The sequence below is a fragment of the Melanerpes formicivorus genome, unplaced genomic scaffold, assembly GCF_026170545.1.
Source record: "Melanerpes formicivorus ecotype bairdi unplaced genomic scaffold, bMelFor1.0.p_v2 SCAF_36, whole genome shotgun sequence".
NCBI lineage: Eukaryota > Metazoa > Chordata > Aves > Piciformes > Picidae > Melanerpes > Melanerpes formicivorus.
The window spans coordinates 7,621,385-7,643,724 of record NW_027142388.1 but is presented as its reverse complement, the minus strand read 5'-3'; the positions used below and the strand labels follow the sequence as shown (position 1 = coordinate 7,643,724).

The window sequence follows — 22,340 nt, the reverse complement described above, 5'->3', positions numbered from 1 at the left end:
ATGCTTCACTGTGAGGAACAAATATGAGTTTCAATTTGCCACGCTACATCTTTCCCTCCTGTGTCAACTCACTAAATCAGATTTCCATTCAGACACCAAATTAGAGCTCTCAAGATGAAATGCAATGAAATGATGCCACACACGCCCTTCTCCATTTCTCACACTGGACTGGCTTTTAAGAACTTCCAATGCATGAAATCTTCCATCTCATTCCCCACCTCCTGTTAAAAGCTATGGTGTGAATATTTTGGCCTGGATACCAGAAAATTCCTCCTCTGATAACTCTACGAAAGGCAACTTCAAGGCAATGGAACAAGCCAACATTAGAACAAAAACATTCACCACTTGGGAAATGAAAAAAAAACCCAACATAAAAGGTGGACCCACAGCAGTTACTTCTCCATGGAAGCATTTGGTAGCTTGAGATCTCTTTTTTTTTTTTCCTTTTTAACTTTTTAAGTGTCAAATTTGCATATGTTTAGCTCAGTTTCAAGAGTTGAAAGACTACTCAATTTGCCTTTATAAAAACTTTACAAAAGATGTTTTTAAATGCTTGTAAAAGTAAGCGTTTTGTCTACTGAGAAAATTCTAGTACTGGATAAAACTCTCTGAATATACAGCTGAATTCTTTAAATGTTTGTTGGTGGTGGTTTTTTGTTTGTTTGTTTCCTACAAGTATAATGGCTGAGTGTATAATCTAGATAAATTAAGTCTTACACATGATGAAAAGTTCTAACTCTCCACACTTTTTACCATGTGATGTTTTGTTGCTTTGTAACTTCAAATGAGACAGTGCTTAGGAATTTATTTTCTAGAGCTGGTGTACAGTGGTCTGCAGGAGCTGGTTCATTGGTCACTGCCTCTGTCCAGGTTTTCAATGACCCTGGAAAGACGTATGTTCAGAAGTCTGATCTGACTGTCGAGGTGGTCCATCTTCTCCTCAAGGCTGCTGTTGCTGTTTCTTCTCCAGTAAAATCCAACTGGCCCTGTCATAAAGTAGACTGCTACGACAAAGCAGAGAGGCAGGACTGCATGCTCTGGGTCACCTTCATACTTCTGGAGGATGTACACACACGAGAGAGTGAAAAGGGCTACCCTCGCGATCCAGAAAAAGCGGCCAAACAGCATGTGCAGGAGATAGAAGAAGAATCCGAGGAAGAGAGATAAAAACCAATAGGCAAGTAAAATGGCACCGATGAGCAGAAGAGCACGGGTTGGGTTGTTGGCAATTGCAGCTGGGCTGAAATAATGAGTCAAGTTGGAGGCTGAAAAACAAAGGAAAATTTACAGAATATTAATGCCAAAGTGGCAAGGGGAGAAATGAAAACAGAGCTCTAGAGGGTCATGCAGCAGGGTCACAGCTCTGCTCTGTGAAGTCATAGGTAAAGCTAGTTCATCCTTTTCTGGATGGACCTTTTGGAAATCACTGGCTTGGCTCCAACGATCCAACTGAACTAATTACTTTAAAGTAGAGGTGCTGAAGGTTCTTCAAAGACAAACTACCACAGGGCCTAAGATAGAAGTTCATACAGAAGATGCTGCTCTGTAAAAGTTATGTCCTCAAGGCGCTTAATTGCACCTTTCCTTCTTCTAGTTCTCTTTTATTTCTCTGCACCGTGTCGGGCTATGTGCATCCATTTAATAATGACACCAAGAAACCAGCCATGACTTGTGTAAAGCATTCTCTAGGCAGCCTGTACATACCCACACAGAAATGGAATGTCTGATTTCAGTTCATCTCATTTGAAGGTACTTACAGAAAAATCAGAGCCATGCAATGCAGATAGAGATACCCCTGATGGATGCGTAATGCAGTATGATATAATGTAATTATCTTCCCACTCTGCCTATGCTTGTAAACATTGATACAGGCTGATACAGTTCAAGGTTTAACATACATCACACTTACCATCAATTCCAAGAACATCTAACAAATCAGTCCATATTCTCCAGAATGTGTCCATTAATACATCCACCCCATTCACAAACCTCTCAGTCAACCTTGAAAAAAACTGAGAAACAAAATCGAAAATTAATGAAGAAAAAATCAAATCCCCAATTCCTTCAACACACTTTTGAGACTTGCTAGTTAGAAGTAAGCCATAACTTATTAGACAAGAAGTGTGGGCTACTCTGACGTCCCCAAGGAAAAAACAATACCTGTGAATTGTTTTTAACTCTGTGAGTCATGAATTTACTTGTTAGAATTGTCCTCAGTCCAGGTATTTTGGCATATATGTGCATCGATGATATTTGAAAATGTGCTTTATTAGCTTTACCTTTGTTCTGAAGTTTAAAGAGAACACTTACTACTAGCAATGAACACTACTGCTAAAGGAAACCAGAGATTTAGTTTGATTGAGCAACTGAGGGGCGTCTTCAGCGACACCCCCAAATGTCTCAAATGGATTTACAGGTCGATCTAAAAGTATTATTTCTGCCTACTGACTGAAGAGAGAAGGAACAGAAGGATGTTGGGGTGCCTCTGCCCGCATGACTGATCTGCAAGTTCCTGCGTGGCCCTGCTATCACAGGATGCTCTGCTGATGCAGACAGACCGTGTTTTACTTGGAGGGCTCCTCATCCACACCCGTTTACCCTGGCCGCCTCCCCCACCTAAAACAGTCTTTATTTAGAGATTTATTTTATTGATATTTTTTGCAGCTTGCTCACGTCAAGCCTCACCTCCTGATTTCTTCCCCAAAGCAACACTCCAGCCGTCCCCTCGCCTCACCCACAGCCGGGCTCGCCCACTAGACGAGGCCGCCGGCGGGTCCAGCACCGAGGAGCGGGCCGGTGAACCGGTAAGTGGAGGCGGAGCGGCCAACTGTGAGGCTGTGCCTCGCAGAGCCGCCCGGTCACCTCCAGGAGCTACGGCGTGGGGAAAGGGCGCGAAGGGAAAGGAAGCGAAGGGGTTACGGCGGGGGAGGGGGGAACGGTGAGCGGCCGGCGCCTCACCTTCTGCAGGGCCCGCACGTTGTCCTCGCCGAAGATGCTGCTGATGCCCTGGTAGAGGCCGCTGGCGGCGCGGCGGAGGCTGTTTTGCTTCTCGGCGCCGCGGCTCCGCGCCGCCCGAGCGCCGGGTCCCGCCATGCCGACCAGCAGCAGGGCGACGAGCAACAGCAGCGCCGGCAGCCGCCCCGCCGCCATGGCCGCCCGCGCCAGGCAGCGCCGTGCTTATGGCGCCGCCTAGAGGCCGCGTCCCGAAATCCTTCAAGGCTCGGGGGCGGGACGAGGCGGGGCACTCGCAAAGGGACCTCCCCCTTCCCCTCTTTAAAGCGATGGGGTGGTTAGGATCACAACATAGGGATTAAGGCTGGACTGGGCCAGCTGAAAGTGTTTCTGGGCAGCCTTTCCCGAGCCAAAATAGTCTACTCACGGTGTTTTGCTGTGTCCAGCCTCCGAGCATGCTACCCTTGTGTTCAGCTTGTTCCATTCTGTGACCTGTCCCAGTGTTTAACCTCTTCCAGTAGTGGACCTGTCACAGTTTCAGAAGCCTGATACAGGTTCAGTTTTGTATTTAATAATCTTCCTGGAAAGGTTCTTCCTCACTATCTAATCAGGATTTCCCATCTCTCAGTGGAAATCCATTAGCTCTCCTGCTGTCAGCAAGCACCTTCAAGAAGGTCCTGGCTCCATTTTCCCCATATCCCCCACTCAGGTTTGTGTAACAGAGATAAGGTCTTGCCTTTGCCCTCTCCAAGCCCTCCCAGACTCCATGTGCTCCATCTCCTTTCCCCTCTCAGCAGCCTCCTCTGGACTCACTCCAGTGTCAATATCCATCTGGCAGTGTGGACCCCAAATCTGGGCACACTACTCCAGACATGGTCTCAGAAGTGCCAAACTGAGGGGAAGGATCATATCCCTCAACCTAGTCTTGTTAATGCAGCCCAGAATGCTGTTTGGCTTCTCTGCTGCAAGGGTGCGTTGCCGACTCATGATCGACTTTCTTGGCCACCAGCTCCTCTCCTGCAGAGCTTTTAAATTATTTAGCTGTTTGGGCTTTCAAGACTCATCACAATCTTTACAGAGGATACAGCCAGCTGCTCTTCCCATGTGGGTATCCCTCTCTAAGGAGATTCCCGGGAGCAATCCCCAAATGGCAAAGGTACTATAGAAGTCTAACATTGAAAAATTACATCTACCTTTTTAGTGCACTGTCAGCTCCAGGTTGAGGGATTCTGAAGGACCCTTCTGTCACTTACCCTTGAGAAACTGACTCAGATCAATATGCCGAAATTCAGCTCACTTTAGGTGTGACTCCCTCTTCTGGCAGGTTTTATGTTGATCTCTCCTGAGTAACCAGGTCAACCGGAGACCAGTGGGGAAGTATCAATTAGACATGGTCCTGGTTTTGCTGGGACAGAATCCTTGGCCAGCCATGGGGTGCAGGCCATTAGCAATTTGCAGTCAGTCAGGGCTACTGACCCGAGTTGGCTACAGGTGTATCTCACACCCTGAATGTCACCGTATAGATGGGGAAGTTTGCTGAGGATGAGCCTGGGCTCCTTTTGACCTCACTGCTCTTCTTTTTTCTGCTCCAAAGGACTGCCTGCTCTTTTATTGTGACCACTATATGTTTGATAGGCAGATGTTGTATACAACATATTTGCATTGGTATTAGTTTGGCCATTTCATTAAATCAGTTTTCATTTTAACACACAGATCTTCTCTTCTTTTCCCAGTTCTCCCTCTCTGCTGGGGAGGGTTCATCCAGTGATGCAGGCTGCTGTAGCTGAACCCCAGAGATAGGCTACGTGTAGACAAGACAATGTTATCAGCTCCTGCTGGGCAGTGAAACCCAACCAAGTTGTCAGCAGAGTGGAGTAAAAATCCCTGGGAGATAGGAAAGTATTTTATTGCTTTCGGAGCACATTCCAATTCATCATTAGTTGACAGAAGCTTGAGTTAGACAAGGTAGGAACACAGCAATGGCAATATAAAACCAGACCCACAGGTTTGTAGTATAGGTCCTGCACTGAGCAATGACGTGAGCTGGGGCAGAAAATGTTTGCTAAATTGCTCAACAGTAACTTCAAGGCACGGGGCATCCTCACACCCTCCCCAGAGCTTCTTGTTGGGAAGGTGTGGGCAGCCCATGACCATGTCTATGCACCATTCAGGATCTCTTCTCTGAAAATTACAGGGCAGAGCTCTGCTTTTACCTGCCACTTCCTGGAGAGTTCCCAGAGAGTCAGAGGTACAGCTCACAACTCTTCCAGACACTGGAATAACCTGAAGTGTCTTCTGATTTTACACCCTGTGTCCTTGGATGTATAAAGCTCATGGCTTGGCCAAAGCCTAGTTGCTGATTAGTTGAGTAGACATCTAGAATGTAGACATCTTGGCTATGGCCTTTTCCCTTGTTTTAGTCTGGCCAAACCACTTATCTTCCCATTTAGCAGAACAGCCTAGACCTCTTAGCATTTATTTATATGTGGCCCTGAAAGGGCTGGGCCCAGATCCAAGAAGGTACTTAGGATCTCACTTGATTTCAGTAGCAGATAGATTCTTTATATATTTATAAATGGTGTTTTCATTCTCTTTTTAAGATGATGCTGAAATTGCCAATATGTTAATACCTGTGTATATCCTGAAGTCCATTTCATGTTCTTCCAAACTGGAGGAGTAGCTGATGGTAGCTGGGGACAGATACTTCTGAGGTTCTGACAGATTTTCTGGTTATCTGCCTTCCATGTTGTGCCATACCTAGACTCCCAGCACTCAAGAGTGTCAGCTTCTGGGGCACTTCTTGCATTGATACAACCTTGCAGTAAAACCAAAACAGTAATGTAATTAACTCATGTGAGTGGTTTTCTTCCGTGCCAGTTATCATTCCTCAATTTGCTTCCAGTTGGCATGGCCTTCTCTGGGTCCTCTTGAGCTGTTTCTGGTCTGATGTGTCTTGTTTGTGTGAATTTGGGGATGTTCATTTTTTTCTAAGTGAGTTTCCATCATGGGATCCCCTCAAAATCACTTCTTCAAAGTGCCTGTTGTTTCTTTCCACCCATTCTTAACAGAGGTTCAGAGGTCTCTTTTAGTGGCTACCTTTGAAAGTCTGTGCTCAGGTTTGTCCCCTGTATGAGGTCAGGATAATTTGGGAATAGTCCCTGGTATTTAATTGATTTCCTGACCTATCTCAATGAGTCTGTTTCAGGTACATTCATCTCTCCAAATCCACAGCTCTTATGAAATTACACAGGATTTCACACTTGTTTAAACAGATGAAATTGCATCAGCTCAAAGAATACATTGCATTATGGCATGAAATATTGATCTCAGCCACAATGAACTTTTTAATTGGAATAGCTGTGAGTTTTCTAGAAAGATCCTCTGATGAAGGTCTTCCTGCACAGAAGAAGCAGAAGTGTATTTCTGTTTCCTGATCTGCATGAGAAACTGTGCAAGATATCTTACTCAGGTACAGAGATTCAATGACAATCTAAACAATATTTAGAATAAATTGAGATCTTCTACGTGTCACAGTTTTAGCAGGTCATAGGGTTCTATCTTTCTAAATCACTTCTATGCTGAAAAAAAAATACAACAGCCTTAAAGAAAGTCAACTGGTCTGATTGTGGACCAGTCCTTAATCTCAGTGACCCTTATTTTTCTGTCTTTGCTTCATCTCACAACCTCACCTTGTCACAGCTGATAGCTTTATGACCTCTTGTAATGTGAGGCCTTTGCATGTTTTGCTGCTAGCTCTGTGAGGCTTTCTTTGCAATGTGTAACTGCTCCTTTTCTCCTTCCTTCCCCTTCCCTTTCTCTTTTCTTTTCCCCTACTCTTTCTGTTTCTCCTTCCTTTTCCTTCTCTTTCCTTTCTCCTTCCTTTTCCTTCCTTTTTTTCCCTTGCTTTCTTGCTTGCTTTCTTACTTTCTTGCTTGCTTGCTTGCTTTCTCTCTTGCTTTCCTGCTTTGTTTCTTGCTTGCTTTCTTTTCTCCAACGCTTTTGATTTTAATTCTGGCTACTCACTCTTCTGCCTCCATGTACAGATTGCAGAGGTCATGGATGGCAGGCGAGCCAGAGGTTTCATGTTGGCACACAGCCCCATTAACCAGGTGGTGGCCACTCTAAGCATAAGATTTTAAAAAAGCTTCCCAGAATCTTTGTATTTCCTAATCTAGATATTGGATCATGGTGTGATAGTGTGGGTGAGTTAAACCATCACACATGGGCAGAGCTCAGCACACTGCACAGATTACCATGAGGTGGTGTTACAAAACATCTCATAGATCCACGGATTTCATCACTCGGTTTCACAGACTGACTGCTGTTACCTCATAGACCAAAACGACGTAGTGCCATTGTCATCATTGTTAATTGGCTCTGAAGCATCTTCTGAAGGCCTTCTAACCTAATCCAAAGCAGAAAACATGATTTATTTTGGAATCTATTATTACAATTACTAGGTATAAAGCACAGCTTAAAAAGATTTGAAAATGGTCAATTCCAGTTAATCTTGTTCAGGCTGTTTTGCTCCAGCTAGTCTAATCTAATCTCCAAGCTATTTTCAGTAGTCACTGTAATCCTTTTAATAGCCATTTCCCTTCCTTTTCTTCCCATTTTGTCCAGTCATGTTAGAAAGAAGGAAAATCAAGTTTGGATAAGGCAAAACTGGAAGCAGGGGAAGGAGGGTAAGGAATATGAAGGCATAACCCACTCTAAGGATGCAACAGTAAAACTGCTGTTGCTAAATGAGAAGGTCTGTCAGGCTTTCCTAAAAGCCCAAGTTTTATTACCAAATTCCTCCTCCCACAGTAAATGGGGCAGTTCATTTTAAATTGCACCTTTTTCAGACCAGTGAGAGAATTTTGGGGTCCCTCCGCAGGTGATTTGGCTGCGCATTTTACTTTAGATGCTCGATTTGCTTTGGCTGGAGGAAGGCTGCCGTTCTGCTGCTGCTTTTTAAAATCTTAGCTCGGGTAATTTCGGCATCGAGGAGGTACCGCGGGGCCCTCAGCCCAGGGCTGAGGGGAACCACGCCAACACCCCACCCCTCCCGCTGAGCAGCATGATAGCTCTCCTCTGACTGGGCACACCTCCTTCAGCTCCGGCCGCTCATTGGTGGATGGATAAGAGCGTTCGAGAAACCTTTGCACCAATTGGCCCTCCCTGATGTCAGCTCTTCCGCCGTCAGCTCTGCCGTGAGGAGAGCGGGCTCTGGGCTGATGTGGAGCCAGGCGCGCGGCAGCCAATCAGGCGCGCCGGTGTCGCGGCCGCCGTGCTCCACGCGGGATCCGTCCGCAGCGTGGGGCCGCCCGGTCCCACGCCGCCTGAGGGGCGGTGGCGAGACCTGGGGCCGTGGCTCCCTCGGGGTACGCGTGGGGCAAAGTGGGGACGGTGTCGCAGTGGGGCCAAAAGAAAGGGGAGTAAGGTAAAAATGGGAAACTGCAGGTTTGCCGGCAGTACTCGCGGAGAGCGCATCATGACAGGTTCGCCAGGTGTCTGCGTCAGGTGTAATTCTCGGAGAACTGCAGTAAACCTGCGCCAAATCTCACCTTCGTACCCCGTAACGGGACAGAGGGTAAAACATCGGGGGGTAAATCGCTGCGAGGGGCTGGGGCTGCTCTGGAGATCCCTGGTAGAGGGCTTGTAGTGCGGTATGGGAGGTAATGCCCTCATGAAACCTGACCCTAGGAGGTGCGCCGCAGTACTGTGTCCCAATATATCCACACTGGATAACACTGTTACCGTAACAAATGTCACCACAACCCGTAAGGCAAAAAAAAAAACACCCAAAAGTCATTTTGTCTGCAGGCATGCAGAGAAATGTATTTCTGGGCAGTTTGTTTCCTCTGCCACAGGCTCTGGCTCCCAGACCCAGCTGAACAGGCAGAATGCCCTGGGCCCAGGCACTCGGACATGCATCCTGTGTTCCTCCCTTATCTCTGGGCTTTGACCGTGGATTTCACACCTCCACTGACCTCTCTGAGCACCGGTGCCAAAGCAAGGGAGGCACAGAAAAAAAAGCCAGATAATGTGTCCTGATTCACCCATGACCTCTCCAGGTCCTCTGGACTCTGGGGAAGAGTTGTTTAAAATTACACTACAGGTACGGCTTTCCTTGAGGGAAATGAAAACTGGAGATTGTTCAAGTCATGGTGCCACGGCCTGTACATTTAATAAGGTAGCATTACAGTAGCATGAAAATCTAAATGCAGTTTCTATTAAGTATACTATTGACTCCAGGTATTTTCCTATTATATTTTACACCATACACCTGTACAGCTCGCCATCAAATTTGTATTTTTGGGGGGCTTGTACGAATTAGAAGGGAAATTACGACCTTGAAAGTAAGTTACATAAGCAGCGTGTATAGGTACACAGGGGCTGGTGGGTCATCATTAAACACTTCATTACCACCACTTCTTGGCTAAGAGCTATTTCCATACGGTGACTACCGGTAAGATGCAGACCTTACATTTAGAGAGGGAAGCAATCGATTTTATTCCAAGGTGCAAGAGACAGGCAGTGAGTGTTACAAAAGCAGGCTAGCGAGGCCGTGGGGAAATGCGCTTCTTGCCTCCTTATTGGGTCAAAGACATTTCTCGGCGAAGGCTTCTCCAGACTGCTCTCGGACAAAACGATAAAGCGGTGGTGATTGTGCAGCGATCCGTTTAAAGCCGCGAAGCGATGGCCGCGCCCTGGTATCCGCAGGGGACAGGCCGCGGTCTCTCCTTGGCGGGAGGGGCCGGGAAGGCCGCAGCCGCCCGAGGTGAGAGCCTGCCTGGCAGACTGAGCCCCGAGGGGCATTGCCGCAGCCCCACCATGGCTGGACGCCAGCTGCACACCATTCCACATCGATCATTCCTTCCACCATTCTCCCTAGTGGGCCAGAGGTGTGTGGGGTGTGACCCCGCGCTCTCCAGACGAGGACCACTGGAGGGGCGACAGGGATCAGCTGGAACGCCTCAGCCGTGCTCGCCGCCCCCTCGGCGGGCGGGGCCGGGGCGCAACGCCCCGCACTTTTTTCTCTCCAGCGGAAGGTTACGGAGTGAGGCGTCCCGGTAGGGACCGGCGGAGCTTAAAGCGTGCGCTCAGAGGAGGGGCCCTGCAGTCAAGGCTGGGGGGTGGTGGGGTCACTGTTGGCGCTCCGCGGGACGGACAGTTACTCGGTTCGCTCGTTTGCTGCCGCCGCCATGTCCCGGGAGCCCGAGATCATGGAGTCGCAGGTGATGTGGGAGCCTGACACGAAGCGCAACACCCACATGGACCGGTTCCGCACAGCCGTTGCCAACAGCTGCGGGCTGCGCCTGGGTGAGCGCCGGGCGGGAGGGGAGGCCCTCGGGGTCGTGCTCTGGCTGTGGGGGTTGGTAGGTCTCTGCATCCCCGAGACTCCGCATGACTGGGAGTGGCTTTACCGCTAGAGAGGGACCAAGGTGCCCCTAGGGTGCTCGAACGGCTCCCCTCTCCCAGGGGCAGACAAAGTAGTCTAGGCTGCGAGATGGATGCTCTGCTTGTGCCTCCTACAGAGGTCTCTGGTGCAGCATCTCGCTCAGTGTGAAGGTACGTACTGATGGGAAATGCAAACAGCCTTATCGGTTACTGCTGCTGGATGTCAGCCCGGGCAGCCTCGGCTCTGGTACCAGCGGTGTGCTTCCTGGCTGCTCAGGTGCACAGCTGAAGGCCTCTGTGCAGGGCTTTCTGGGATGAGCAGCAGTACTGAAGTGACTTAGTGTCTTAAGGAAACGTGGGAAGGAGGGATCATTGCCATCGTGGCTGTAAGGCTAAGGAACGCCCTAGTATAGTGCTTTGACAACCCGTGTGTGAGGCTTGAGTTAAGGCTATGCTCATCTGTACTTATGAAGGGTATGCTTTTTGTAGTATTTAAGTATGCTGGGAAGTCAAAGATGATGCATAAGTTGGTTTGGTGGTGGAAATGAAGGTGTTTCTGCTGTGCACCTGCTTGAGGTCTTGAATATCAAGCTCTGCTTTGTACTCACTAAAATACTTACATGGTTGTGAATGGGTCTGCAGCCCATTGACTTGGCAACCTGTCAGCTTTGATTTAACCTGACTCTGAGTATGGTGTTGGCCCTCCAGAGGTGTCTTTCAACCCAGAGTGTTTTTCTGATGTCTGTAGGTGATCTCTTCAGTAAGTCAGTAGTGCTGGCTGTGTGGGCTTGCTTACATGGTGAATCAGACGGACTTCAGTGCGTGTGGGTGTTGAACCCTACAGTTCTGACTGTGCTGTCTGTTCTTCCTAAGTATTTGGGGATCAAGTTGCTTGTGTAACTTTCCTGTAACCATTTGTCTCACGGGGGGCGGGAAGGAGTAGTTCTGGCGAGTGTCCTGACAAGTTTGTCAGTTCAGTGGAAATGTGCCAGTGGTATAGGTGGCAACATTCTTGAGCAGTCACAATGTATCCACTGCTTCTAGCTGTTCAAGTCTGGGAAACAAGCTCTTTGACTGGGAACTTACTACTTTGGCCAGCCAGATCTAACTCCTACATAGGAAGCAAGTTACTACAGGATTTTAGCTAACTCCTCAGTAGGAACGTTATGTCATTGGTACTCATGGTCAAGATTGAATGCAGTTTCGTATGCCCCTGCTTATGGCTGTAATAACTGGAACTCTTTTCACCCCCTTTTTGAAGTGGCTGCTTCCATACAGAAGTGGACTTCTGTGCAAATATAGAAACCTTTATCGACTTCCATTAAAGTTGAACTGATGTCCACTGGCCTGTGTGCTATTCAACAACTAAGAATGGATTCTTTAATAATAAGATGTGGACTGACTGAGGAGAGCTAAGGGCAATATAATGCTTTAGGTAACCTGGCTCTAGAGGCCCAACCCTGAAAGTGTAGTAACCAGATGTAATGTTTAATTGCTGAATAACAGGCCTGCACCCTGAAGGGCTTGCAGGCGAAAGCTTATTTGCAGACAAACTGTACAGATAAGACAGAACCAACTGTTTGTGTTGTAAGAAAGTGAATTAGTGGTGACTTATGGCTTCTTGGGTATATCAAATGATTTGGAGCACTGTGATACAATTGTGTTTTTGAACAGAGATGGATGTTTGAACTTCCCTTTGGTAAAGTCTTATCCCCACACTGTGGGATATGCAGTGTACAGATTAGTGCAGAATAACTTTGAAGGAGAGTGAAAACAGGAATGTAGGAGGCTGAGAGTGAGGCGACACAGAGAAAAGCTGAGTTATGGAGAAGAGTCTTTGCCTTTGCTTCTACTGTGTCAGTAGTCCCTGGGGAATGATGTTGCATTGATGGAAAAGATTGAGTGATGTAAGCTGCGGAAGGGACAGACGGGGTGGGGAAATAACTGTAGTGATAAAGTGTGAGTAACAGTTTAGAGACTGCTTTGAATGCTTTCAGCTTATACAGCTGGAAGGTGTGCTCCTTTTAGGAAGAGGGTGCAAAGATGACTTATGAAGCAGTCAGTTGGATAACAGGGTGATAAACCAAAGCTAACTGGAGAAAATGAGTGGTTTAGCTGAAAGCATCAAATAGGAAACACAGTTGGCAGAGCAGGAAACTGTTTCTACTGTCACTGGTGGCAGATACCTGTCTTCAGTTTGGTTGCTGGTGCAGCTTTCACACAGCGTGGACATGACTAGGGCATGCCACTTAAGCTGATGCTGAGTAATTGGCTTCAGTTATTCATTCTCAATTGGGCTTTCTGATATGCATTCCTCAAGTTACTTTGTGTCTCAGTTGGGTAGGATTTAAACTGCTCACTTGCATGTTTTTAATGCCAGGTCATGATTTTAATATCCAGCTAGTAAACATGTTGCTTCACTTTAATGCTGTTTTAGTGTGAAGAGGTTAAGCTGCAATCTGCCAGACCCCATATTTACTGAGGGAAAAATGCATGCTTCCTTTAACAGTGTTGTTGATTTTACAGTTAGGTAATCTCAGGGGGTCTGTGCTAGTCCTGAACTAGAACTGTACAGTAGCTGTCCCTTGTGAGAGAGACTGACTTATCTCTTGCTCTATGAAAGCAGTATGTTGATGATGTGATAGGGAGTGAAAGTGTCAGCAAGTGTGTAGCCTTCAGTTTCACTGACTTGGGGGTGGGGGGAGGTGTTGCACAGAGCTACTAGAAAAGGGCCTTGTCTGTGGCGGCAAATGGCTTGTAACAGTCAGGTGAAATGATGCCATCTGTTCAGATGTTCAGGCAGACTATTATTTGATGCTACAGTCACTTGCCCTGAGCAGAAATGGTCTGCTCTATGTAATCAGTTTTATCTTGCTGGCTCCTTTAGCCTCAAATTTTCCTTATCTGGGATATCCCTGTTTGTGGGTTGCCTTGCAGCTGCAGTTCTCTGCATAATGCTAACTGGTCTCTATTACTTCTAGCCAACTACAATGACTTGTACCAGTGGTCAGTGGAATCCTTCTCAGACTTCTGGGCAGAATTCTGGAAGTACAGCAACATTGTCTGCTCTCGCCTGTATGACGAGGTAAGTGTGTGTTTGTCTTTAACAATCACAAGGGGGAAATAAACCAGTTTTACTGTCAATCCTTTGACCTGTTCCTGGAACCCTTTGCAAGTGATATGGAGAATCTGTCAAGTGTGTTTAGTCCTGAATTTCCTGGTGTGATGGATGGTGGTGTTCTGTTGCAAATAATACGCTTTAGGACAGTGAAATACTCAAGCTTTGTTGTCCTGAATGGTTCTACTGTAGTGTCCTTCTGGTTGTTTGATCTCATATGCTGCGTTATGCTGGTAGAATATAGAGAGTCTGTAAGTGCTGGCATGAAGTCAAGTTCATGTTTATATTCCCTGAGTCACTTTTACCTGAGTAAGCACACCTGTTCCACTCCAGTTTTGTAGAACTGGTTATGGAAGCCTCTGCAGTCAGATGGAGGCTTGAAATATCTCTGAGGGAATGATAGTGGTTGAGCAGTCAGAGGCAGAGTACTAGACCGTGCCACAGGTGGTTTGAGATCAAGCTGACTTCCTCTTGCAAATGGAGGATGGAGCTGGAGCCCTTCTACAGTTGTGGGACATCAACATCACCCTGTGGAGTTCCATCTGAGGAAGATGGACTAATTACTTGAAAAGCTTGATGTACAGGAACCTTCCTGAGACTTAGAGATGACTGGACTTCTTTGTTAATCCCTGGAGACCATCTATTTCAAGAACACTCAGAGTACTGGCAGTTCTGCAAAGGGAATTGGTAAGTTTCTTTGACCTTTTTTCCCATCCTACAAATGTTTCTACTGCATGATATAGATAAGGCTCTTCCTCCTGCCATGAAGCTGCATGCTCAGGTGTCTTAATGTGACCCACCCTTTAGAAGAGTGAATTCAGAAAGTATGTAAGAACTCTCCTGCTTTTTGAAGATTGTGAACTCTTAATTGCATTTCTTTTTCTGTAGCTGGTAGTTCAAAACCCATGCAGGTTGTATTTGGGTGCTTGCTGTTTTCTCTAGATACTCTGTGCTGTTAGTAAGGCTGTTTTTCTAAATTTTCACATGGATACAAATTGCCCTGAGCAAGCAGTTCAGAGGAGCTCTTGTGCACCCTTGAGCAAGCTGGACAGTAACACTTATTCCTTTGTCTTGCAGGGCTGGTACTCCTGGAAGTCTGCCTCTCCAGACATCACCAATGGCTGGAAGGGGGACTGAAGCATGCAACAGTGGCCTAAAAATGTGTTTCCTGAGAAGCAAGAAGATGGGCATGTCTAGGAGGGCTTTAATTAGACTGCTTGTGAGCTCCTAGGTCCCTGTGCACCCATTCAGCAAGGGTCTTGCTGTGGTGTGAGATTTTCAAAATAGGAGAGGTGGAGTCAGTTGGTAGGAAAGTGCTGCAGAAGATGCCTTGATCTCCTCTTTATAGATACTGCTGGTTGCCTCTGACTTTCCTTCAGTGTCAGCATAGTGTCAGCTTCAAGGTGTGGCTCAGCTTTGAGCCTCAGAGCTGACTTGCTTTGATCTTTACTATTGGTCCTTCTCTGTTGAATGTCAGGAGGAAAGGCTGGCTGCAGTAACTGAGCTGTTCTGTGGTAGCTGAAGACATGAAAAGTTTGATTTGAAAGTGTCTCATTTTGATCCCTGCTGCTTGTTGGAAGTAAGCATTATGCTTTGAGGAAAATAATTTTCTTGTGAACTAGAGTTTAATTCTCTGTTCCCAGCTGGTGAAACAGTTTCTACTTTCACAGGTTGTCCTAAGGAAGAATAAAACTTCATGTGTAAGACAGGCAGTCAGTGTTTCATTCCAACTTTAGTAAAGGCTTTAAGTATTTGATGTAGACATGCTTGTGTCACTCTGCAGCAATTGATGTTCACGTCACTTCTGAAAAGAATGAAGATACTTCCACTGCACAGAAATCTGATGTGGCAGCACTGACATTATGTCAAGTTACAAGTAGCTGGTGATCTTGAATGAAGAGCCTAAAATTAGTTCCTTTTGTACTACAAGAAGCACCTGACAGCTGTTGTTCCTGCAGAGGAGCTGGCTGCTTTGAGCATTCTGGTAGTACCTACTCCAGGTTTTCATGGGGCATGCTATTATGCTCAGCAGGTCATGCAGAATATCACATGTATCACAGTAGGGCAATGATTTTCTGCCTCATGCTAGTGGTAAGATCCACTCTCAAGTCCCTGCTTTAAGCAAGCAGTCTCTGGAGCATGGTAGTGCATGGGGAAATGTGGTAGGTGTGGGCAGAGGAATGTGGTTGTTATTTGTAGCTGCTGAGCCTTGGGAAGGTAGTCACTGATTAGCTGCTGTGAAGAGCAACTGCAGAGCTGGTGTCATGGGAGTACAGCTGATGCTTTGGATGTTCACCTGACCACACTCTGGTCATGCATGCCTTAGTACTGCTGTGTGGGAGTGAAATCTTAGTCAGTACTGCAGACTGCACTTCTTTCCTGTAGACTTGCTGAGCATTTGTTGGGACTGTATGAAGTGAAAGGTGTGTTGCCCAGCTCTGTATTTTTAGAGACTTGCTACAACTAGGATCTTCCACTTGACCTTCAATTGGTTTCTTGCTGAGAACTTCTGCCTAAGAGCTTGATGAAGTTGTCTGTATAATAAAGTAGCACTACCAGAGAGAATAGGCTTGACCAGGAATCATAGGTGTTACCTGAGTAGAAAATAATGGAATCACCAAGTATATGACTCCAGCATCTTATGCTTTGAAGGAGTGTTCCACTTTAGGAAAAATTAGTTAGATTAGATTCTTGTCCTGGAAAATGTTGAGAACGTTCTGCTCGCTTCCCTTCAAGTGAAGGAAGTTGGCAATGAGTCAGTTTTAAGGGTGCAGCAGTATATCTTGGCATAAAAAAGAAACTTCTGCAGCCTGAGGTGACAACTTAATGTTGTAACTCAATTCTAGCTAATTGTTGTGAGCAAGTCATGGGTTCCCATTTTAAAATTCATTTGAAAGAAGCTACTACAGCAGAGCACTTCCACATGAACTTGAACTTCTGTTAAAGTGAATTTTTGATTGCCTGCAGTCATACACGCACTGCACATCTCAAAGGACAGAAACATTAGGCTTGCTGGAATGGGAAGCATTTTGAGGCCTAGCTAGCTTTCAGAATAGCCTTTTGCTTGGTCCAAAAGCATGCTTTTTCTGTACTGCATGTGAAATCCATGAGAGAGAACCTGAGGGCATAGACTGAAGCTTTCAAAAACAGCTATAAATACAGCTTCAATTTGAAGAGTGGGGCATTTTGGAAAGCATTTACCTGTCTTTGGGGCTAATGCTAAGAGGCTCTTTGCATATTACTGTTATTAAAGGTATAGTCTTAACTGTGACTTATTAAGGGGTAACAAATTAGTTATTTCAGCATGGGGGGGGGGGGAGGGGAAGTCCTTTCAGCTGAACATATTTTTGTGCTTTCCTTCCATTGCATTTTCCAATTCTTTGCATGTCTTAGCCCTAAATGGGGAATTGCTTAAAATATGGGTTTATTAGATGTTTATAGGACTCACTTTTGAGAAAACAGCAAATTGAGGATGGTGGAGTGTGAATGCTGAGTTTGTAATGCAGTATTTATTTGTGGAGATTAGTAGCAGTACTTGTGAGCTGTGAATGAACCTATGAATATTTAAATGTCTTCTGCAGCTTAAAACAACTGAGAACTGGAATAAAGAGTTTGCACTTTTTTGTTACATTTGCCTATAGAGCTCACTTATTTAGTCTAGGGTTAATCTGAATTACCACTGTCTAGGTTCCTGGTATTAGAATAGAATAAACCAGGTTGGAAGAGACCTTAAAGATCATCGCGTCCAACCTATCATCTAACACCACCTAATCAACTAAACCATGCAACCAAGTACCCTATCAAGTCTCCTCCTGAACACCTCCAGTGATGGTGACTCCACCACCTCCTCAAGCAGCCCATTCCAATGGGCAATCACTCTCTCTCTGTACAACTTCCTCCTAATCTCCAGCCTAAACCTCCACTGGCACAGCCTGAGACTGTGTCCTCTTGTTCTGGTGCTGTTTGCCTGGGAAAAGAGACCAACCTCTGCCTGTCTACAATCCCCCTTAAGGTAGTTGTAGAGAGCAATAAGGTTACCCCTGAGTCTCCTCTTCTCCAGGCTAATTCTCTGTTGTGGCTCATGCTGGAGGACAATGGGTGCTCCCACCTTTCTTTGCTTGGGTTTTTATAAGAGGGTGGCTGGAGCACATTCTTGGTAGGGAGCTGCAACATGGTGTTGCTCAGTCCCTCTTGAGGCAAAACCTCAGTGGGAGTTGTGGTTTGTGTATCTTGTGGTCTGGATGTAGTCATTGTGGTTTGCTTCACTTGTGTGCTTAAGGCTGGTCCAAAGGTAAAGCCATCAGCAGGGAACTTTCTTGTTTTGTTTTAATGTTTTTGCTTGTGACAGTTGACAAATAATTTTCTTTCCAGGCCTGCAATTACCAGATCTAGTGTCTGTTTGCCATCTGTAAGCCAGGAGAGATGATTCTTGCTTAATGGAGCATATAATGAGCTTGGAATTAATTAGCTGTTTTCTGTACAAGGCTCTGGAAAATAAAGTACATTACAGTTTTCCAGCAAATGTATTTATCTTTTTCTTTTTACAGGTGGTTGATACTTCCAAAAGCATTGCAGATGTCCCAGAATGGTTTAAAGGAAGCCGTCTGAACTATGCAGAAAACCTTCTGAAGCACAAGGACAATGACAAGATTGCCCTGTATGCAGCAAGTAAGAAAGGATTAATGGTTTGTATTTATAGTTCAGAGGGCTAGGTCTCATAAATCAGCTCTGCCTTTTATGAAACCTTGAAATAAAGTGACTTGGGTGAGGAGAAGAGGAAAATGAAGCCAGTAACTCTGTGATACAGTGCTGCAAAACATGCTCTGGGAATACAGATCTGGAAAGGTCTTGACAAACCAAATGCTTAACTGCATTAAGTTAGTGGAGATCATGCTGTGTTTGACATCACTCAACATTTGAGCTGTTACTTCACATTTGTCAAATACTTGTCTCATGCTTGCTTTCAGGAGGTATCTTTGGCACTGTTGCTCATTGTTGTTCTTCCTAAGGCAAAAGACTTAGGAAAACTAAGGGCTACCTGGGGTGTAGGTAGGAATGAACTCTGCTTTGGCAGTACAGAGGGGATGTACAGTTAGGTGTATGGGAGACTTGGAATTTCACTTTCCTGGAAGACTAGATATCAGTCTTAATTTATGTTGGAGAAGATGAAAGTCTAGTAAAATCTGGTTATATACTCATAATGAAGATGGCAATGTTAGTACAGAGTCCCTTGCCTATGTCTGCTGACTTTAACTTAAAAAAATGATTCTAATCTCTGTTAGATGGGCTTAGCTTCTGTGCAGGTATGTGAGTGTTTCCTTAGGGAGCTGTGTTCTGAGCTCCCCTTTTGCAGGACCTAATCCTTATCATAAGATTCAGCAAGGGGTGATGCTTCCTAATACCTTAACAATAAACAATGCAGTCTTACAATTCATTAGCAGAGAAAATGATGCAGAGCTATGGATTGATTGTGTGAAAAGTCTGTTTCTGATTTCTGGCACATGGAGCTCTGTCTTTTGAATTACATGTATTGCTGTTCTGATAGCTCTTTAAAAAGTGAGACAACAGAATCCTCTTCAGTAATCTGAAGTCTAAAGAAGTACTTACCAGTTGTGTTTTACTGCTTAGATGTACTGAAAGAAACCTCTCTGATCATTTATCAACTACCACTTCAGAGAGAATGGGGGGGGGGAGAGGAAACTGTAACCCATTTTTTGTAGTAAGAATTCATCTAATGAAGTCTGATGGAAATGAGGCTTGTAACAGAAATCTGGCTTCAAAGTGGTGAACTCATTGATTTCAAATGTTGAGACTATTAGAAAAGCTTCTTAGGTATTATTTAATGGAGGGGGGGGAAAAAATAAATCTATGCAGCTAAGTACATCTTGTACAACAGCTGAAAGCCAAGCACTGATTAGTAAGCCAGCTCTAAATGGCATGTAGAACTGACATGATTGATTTGTTAATGTTGAAAGCTAAACATGCAGCCTGAAGTCAAGCTAAAGACTTTCAGTGTAAGTTAGTGGAGAAATTTTGTCAGAGGAAATAATTCAGTAAGTTGATAATATGATGACATTGTCCCTGTAGGTCTTGCTTCTTGTTAGTAAGTTGTGGGGTATATTGGACACTCACTACCTTGTGCCATGCAATCACAGGTGGTGGTACCAAAAGGACCCAAATTATTTTCCAGTCGACTACCGCATCCGTTCTGGAGCGAACACTTCTCTGCAGTCAACAGATCTCCACCTGCATTTCTTTCTGACCTTCTGTTGTATTTAATCTTCTTAAGATCTCTTAAGGCAGAGTATTTTTTGTTAACCCCTCACTGCTAGGTCAGAGTGGGGTTTTGGGAACATGTGTCAGGCTTGTGTATTCACTAGGGGTGATTCTGTGGGAGTGAGTGGCTGTGACAGGGCACGTGAATGTGACTTTACTAAACAATTTCACTTGTCGCTGGCTCCCACTGTGAGTCTCTCATTTGTGCCTCCCTTCTCCTGGGGGTTTAATCATGGAGCAAGATCAGAGTTCTGTTTCCTGTTGTTCTATGGGGACAGAATCTGTTGGCAGTCTCTGCAGTGACTTTTTTCCCACCCCAGCCTGCTCTCTTGCTCCATGTAAGCCCAAATTTACTGGGATGGAAGTCTGAGGCAAAAGAGTGAAAATACTGTTCCCTGCTGACAGAAATGAGGCTGGTGGCAGTTCTTCAAGGACCTGCTGTAGTACCAGGCCATGCAGTAGACTTCTGTTGTGATATCCTTGGTGTATGTGTTTCCATAAGTGCTGGATCCTGGGAACAGGACAGGCCAAATGGTTTGCAGGAGTCATGCTGATGAAAAACGTTGCCTTTCATAACACTGAGGTTTGCTCATCTTGTTGCACCAGTGATTTATTAACAGCTTATGTAACATCTGACATTCAGTATGAAAATGAAAATCACTTCAGAGGTGAATGGAGCCCAGTTTAGTTTGCTTTGTGGTATGCTGGCAAATGCAGATGTTAAAAAAGCACATTGAATGTCAGGCCTGAACAACTATGTGCATCACTTTTTAGGCAACAGGGACTTGTTACAGTAAAGGCTACAGTTGGCACTTTGCTGCTTCCTAGACCTGATCAGAGCACTGAGCAAAAAGGGAAAATGAGGTTATTCTTTTCAAGTTAGAAAGCTTGCACTCACCAAGGTTACTATTCATCATGAATGCTCTTACAGAACACACCTTTCTCCAGTCATCAGTTTGTTTTTGTAGATGTAGGTTCCAGTCTTAAATGTCTTTGTGCCTACTGAATGAATTCTATTAACACTTGATTCCATTAAAGGAAAGCTTATTCTGGCATAAGAGGACCTTGACAAAGTATAATTATCACTGGAAACTTTTCTCCTGTAACTGTTTTGTATTGTTTAGTGTTTTTCCTTCCAGAATTAGTTGTTTGTACTAGACACTAATGTTGCAATGCATGATCTCTGACTGGTGGTTTCAATCTCTGTTTTTTCTCAGAGGAAGGCAAAGAAGAAATCCTGAAAGTTACCTTTGAAGAACTGAGACAAGCTGTAGCTTTGTATGCTGCAGCCATGAGGAAGATGGGAGTAAAAGTAGGAGACAGAGTTGTGGGTGAGTAACTTTTTTGAGGGACAGGAGGTGAAGTTTTCTTGAAATATGCAAGTGAGTAGTCAGGGTTATAGAGGCATGATTATGGAATGCCATTTGACAGAAACATTCTGAAGAAAAGGCTTTTATGCTGCTATGTTTATGTTTACATGAAATACACTTCTAGAGGGAAGGAAGGTGGGATTAGCCTGCAAGTTCTCTGGCACTGGAGGGAGAAGGAAAATACCTCATTCATAGCTTCACTGAAGTCTGCTTCATAAGCCCTCTGTGGAAGCAGAAATGATGGAGTTTTTGTATCTAGCTGAGCCTTGACTCCATAGGTCTGGCAGATTGCCACAGAGAGTCTTGGAAATTACAGTCCCAGGTTGGTGGTTCTTGTGCTAGCTGGCAGCTACCCAGCCTATGGCCTCAGGTAACACTACACTGAGCTGCTGTTCTTGAGGGAGTGCACTTGCACTACCTTCTGCCACCAATGCTTGTGCAAGGAGTATCTTCCAGAATGGTGGGGCAGTGAACAGCCATTGAGCAGTACCCATTCAAGTCTTACCAATGCAGAGAGCAGTAGTTAAAAACCTGTGATCTGTTCAGTGATTCCCAGAATTTTCTGGAGTATTTCCTGTCATAAGACTGTCATGTGGATTTTTCTATATAAACACTTTTGTCTTGTAAACAGCTCTTACAGTATACAGTCCAGGCATAGAAAGGAGTTACTCAAGCTGGCCTCAGTCCATTTATTTCTGAGCGGCTAGGTTTGATCTTCCAGCTGAGCGGCTTTGCCTCTGTGCTTCACGTGCTCTGTAACATGCTCTGTAATTCTGTCAGTGTCATGCAAGTCAGAGCTGCAATATCCCTGAGGCTCCTTCACTCCTACCTGGTAATTCTGCTGAGGTGCCTATCCAGCTTACTACTGGAATGATGTTCTTTGAGCAATACTTGGCCATTATTCTAAGTATGTGTCAATTCTTATGATGCAACTTCTTATGGTGAAACCATTTGGTTTGTTTTCTGGATGTTACAAACCAGAACTCAAACCCCTGTTTTCAAAAACATAAGGACATGCATTATTATTAAACCCACAAATGTGTAATATACTGGAGAGCTCATGCTTCATGCATGTGGTGTGAGTATTCTCTAGAACTGGTAACTGAACACTTTATTGTCACAGATGGTGGCTTGTTCTTTACATAGAATTAGAGCTAAATCCTTAATTGTGTGTGAACCACCCAGTGAAGTTGGGAAAGTTTTGTTTGAATGAAGACTAACTTAAGATGCTCTAATTT

At 45.2% G+C, this 22,340-nt stretch overlaps 2 protein-coding genes across 2 annotated transcripts in view; one reads left to right on the top strand and one right to left on the bottom strand.

The window, feature by feature from the left end:
- Window positions 1-647: 647 nt before the first annotated feature.
- Window positions 648-3,164, bottom strand: BRI3BP (BRI3 binding protein). Its single transcript, XM_068157432.1, has 3 exons — window positions 2,959-3,164; window positions 1,910-2,012; window positions 648-1,265 (listed from the first exon to the last, which is right to left on the bottom strand). Exons 1-3 carry the CDS (start codon window positions 3,148-3,150, stop codon window positions 847-849), a joined length of 714 nt encoding a protein of 237 aa, XP_068013533.1. The 5' UTR covers window positions 3,151-3,164; the 3' UTR covers window positions 648-846.
- Window positions 3,165-10,009: 6,845 nt separating this feature from the next.
- AACS (acetoacetyl-CoA synthetase) overlaps window positions 10,010-22,340 on the top strand; it is a 44,999-nt gene continuing 32,668 nt past the window's right edge. Inside the window, exons 1-4 of the mRNA XM_068157431.1 lie at window positions 10,010-10,260; window positions 13,320-13,423; window positions 18,004-18,124; window positions 20,950-21,063. Of these exons, the coding sequence (XP_068013532.1) occupies window positions 10,143-10,260; window positions 13,320-13,423; window positions 18,004-18,124; window positions 20,950-21,063 (457 nt within the window). The 5' untranslated portion in view covers window positions 10,010-10,142. The remainder of the gene's footprint in view (window positions 10,261-13,319; window positions 13,424-18,003; window positions 18,125-20,949; window positions 21,064-22,340) is intronic.

Bases quoted from the DNA above. Each gene is read 5' to 3' on its own strand.
- BRI3BP (XM_068157432.1), bottom strand. From the start codon at position 3,150: ATGGCGGCGGGGCGGCTGCCGGCGCTGCTGTTGCTCGTCGCCCTGCTG. The intron at 2,013-2,958 runs GTGAGGCGCCGG...TTTGTTTCTCAG, and splicing joins ACGTGCGGGCCCTGCAGAAG to TTTTTTTCAAGGTTGACTGA. The intron at 1,266-1,909 runs GTAAGTGTGATG...TTTGTTTTTCAG, and splicing joins AGATGTTCTTGGAATTGATG to CCTCCAACTTGACTCATTAT.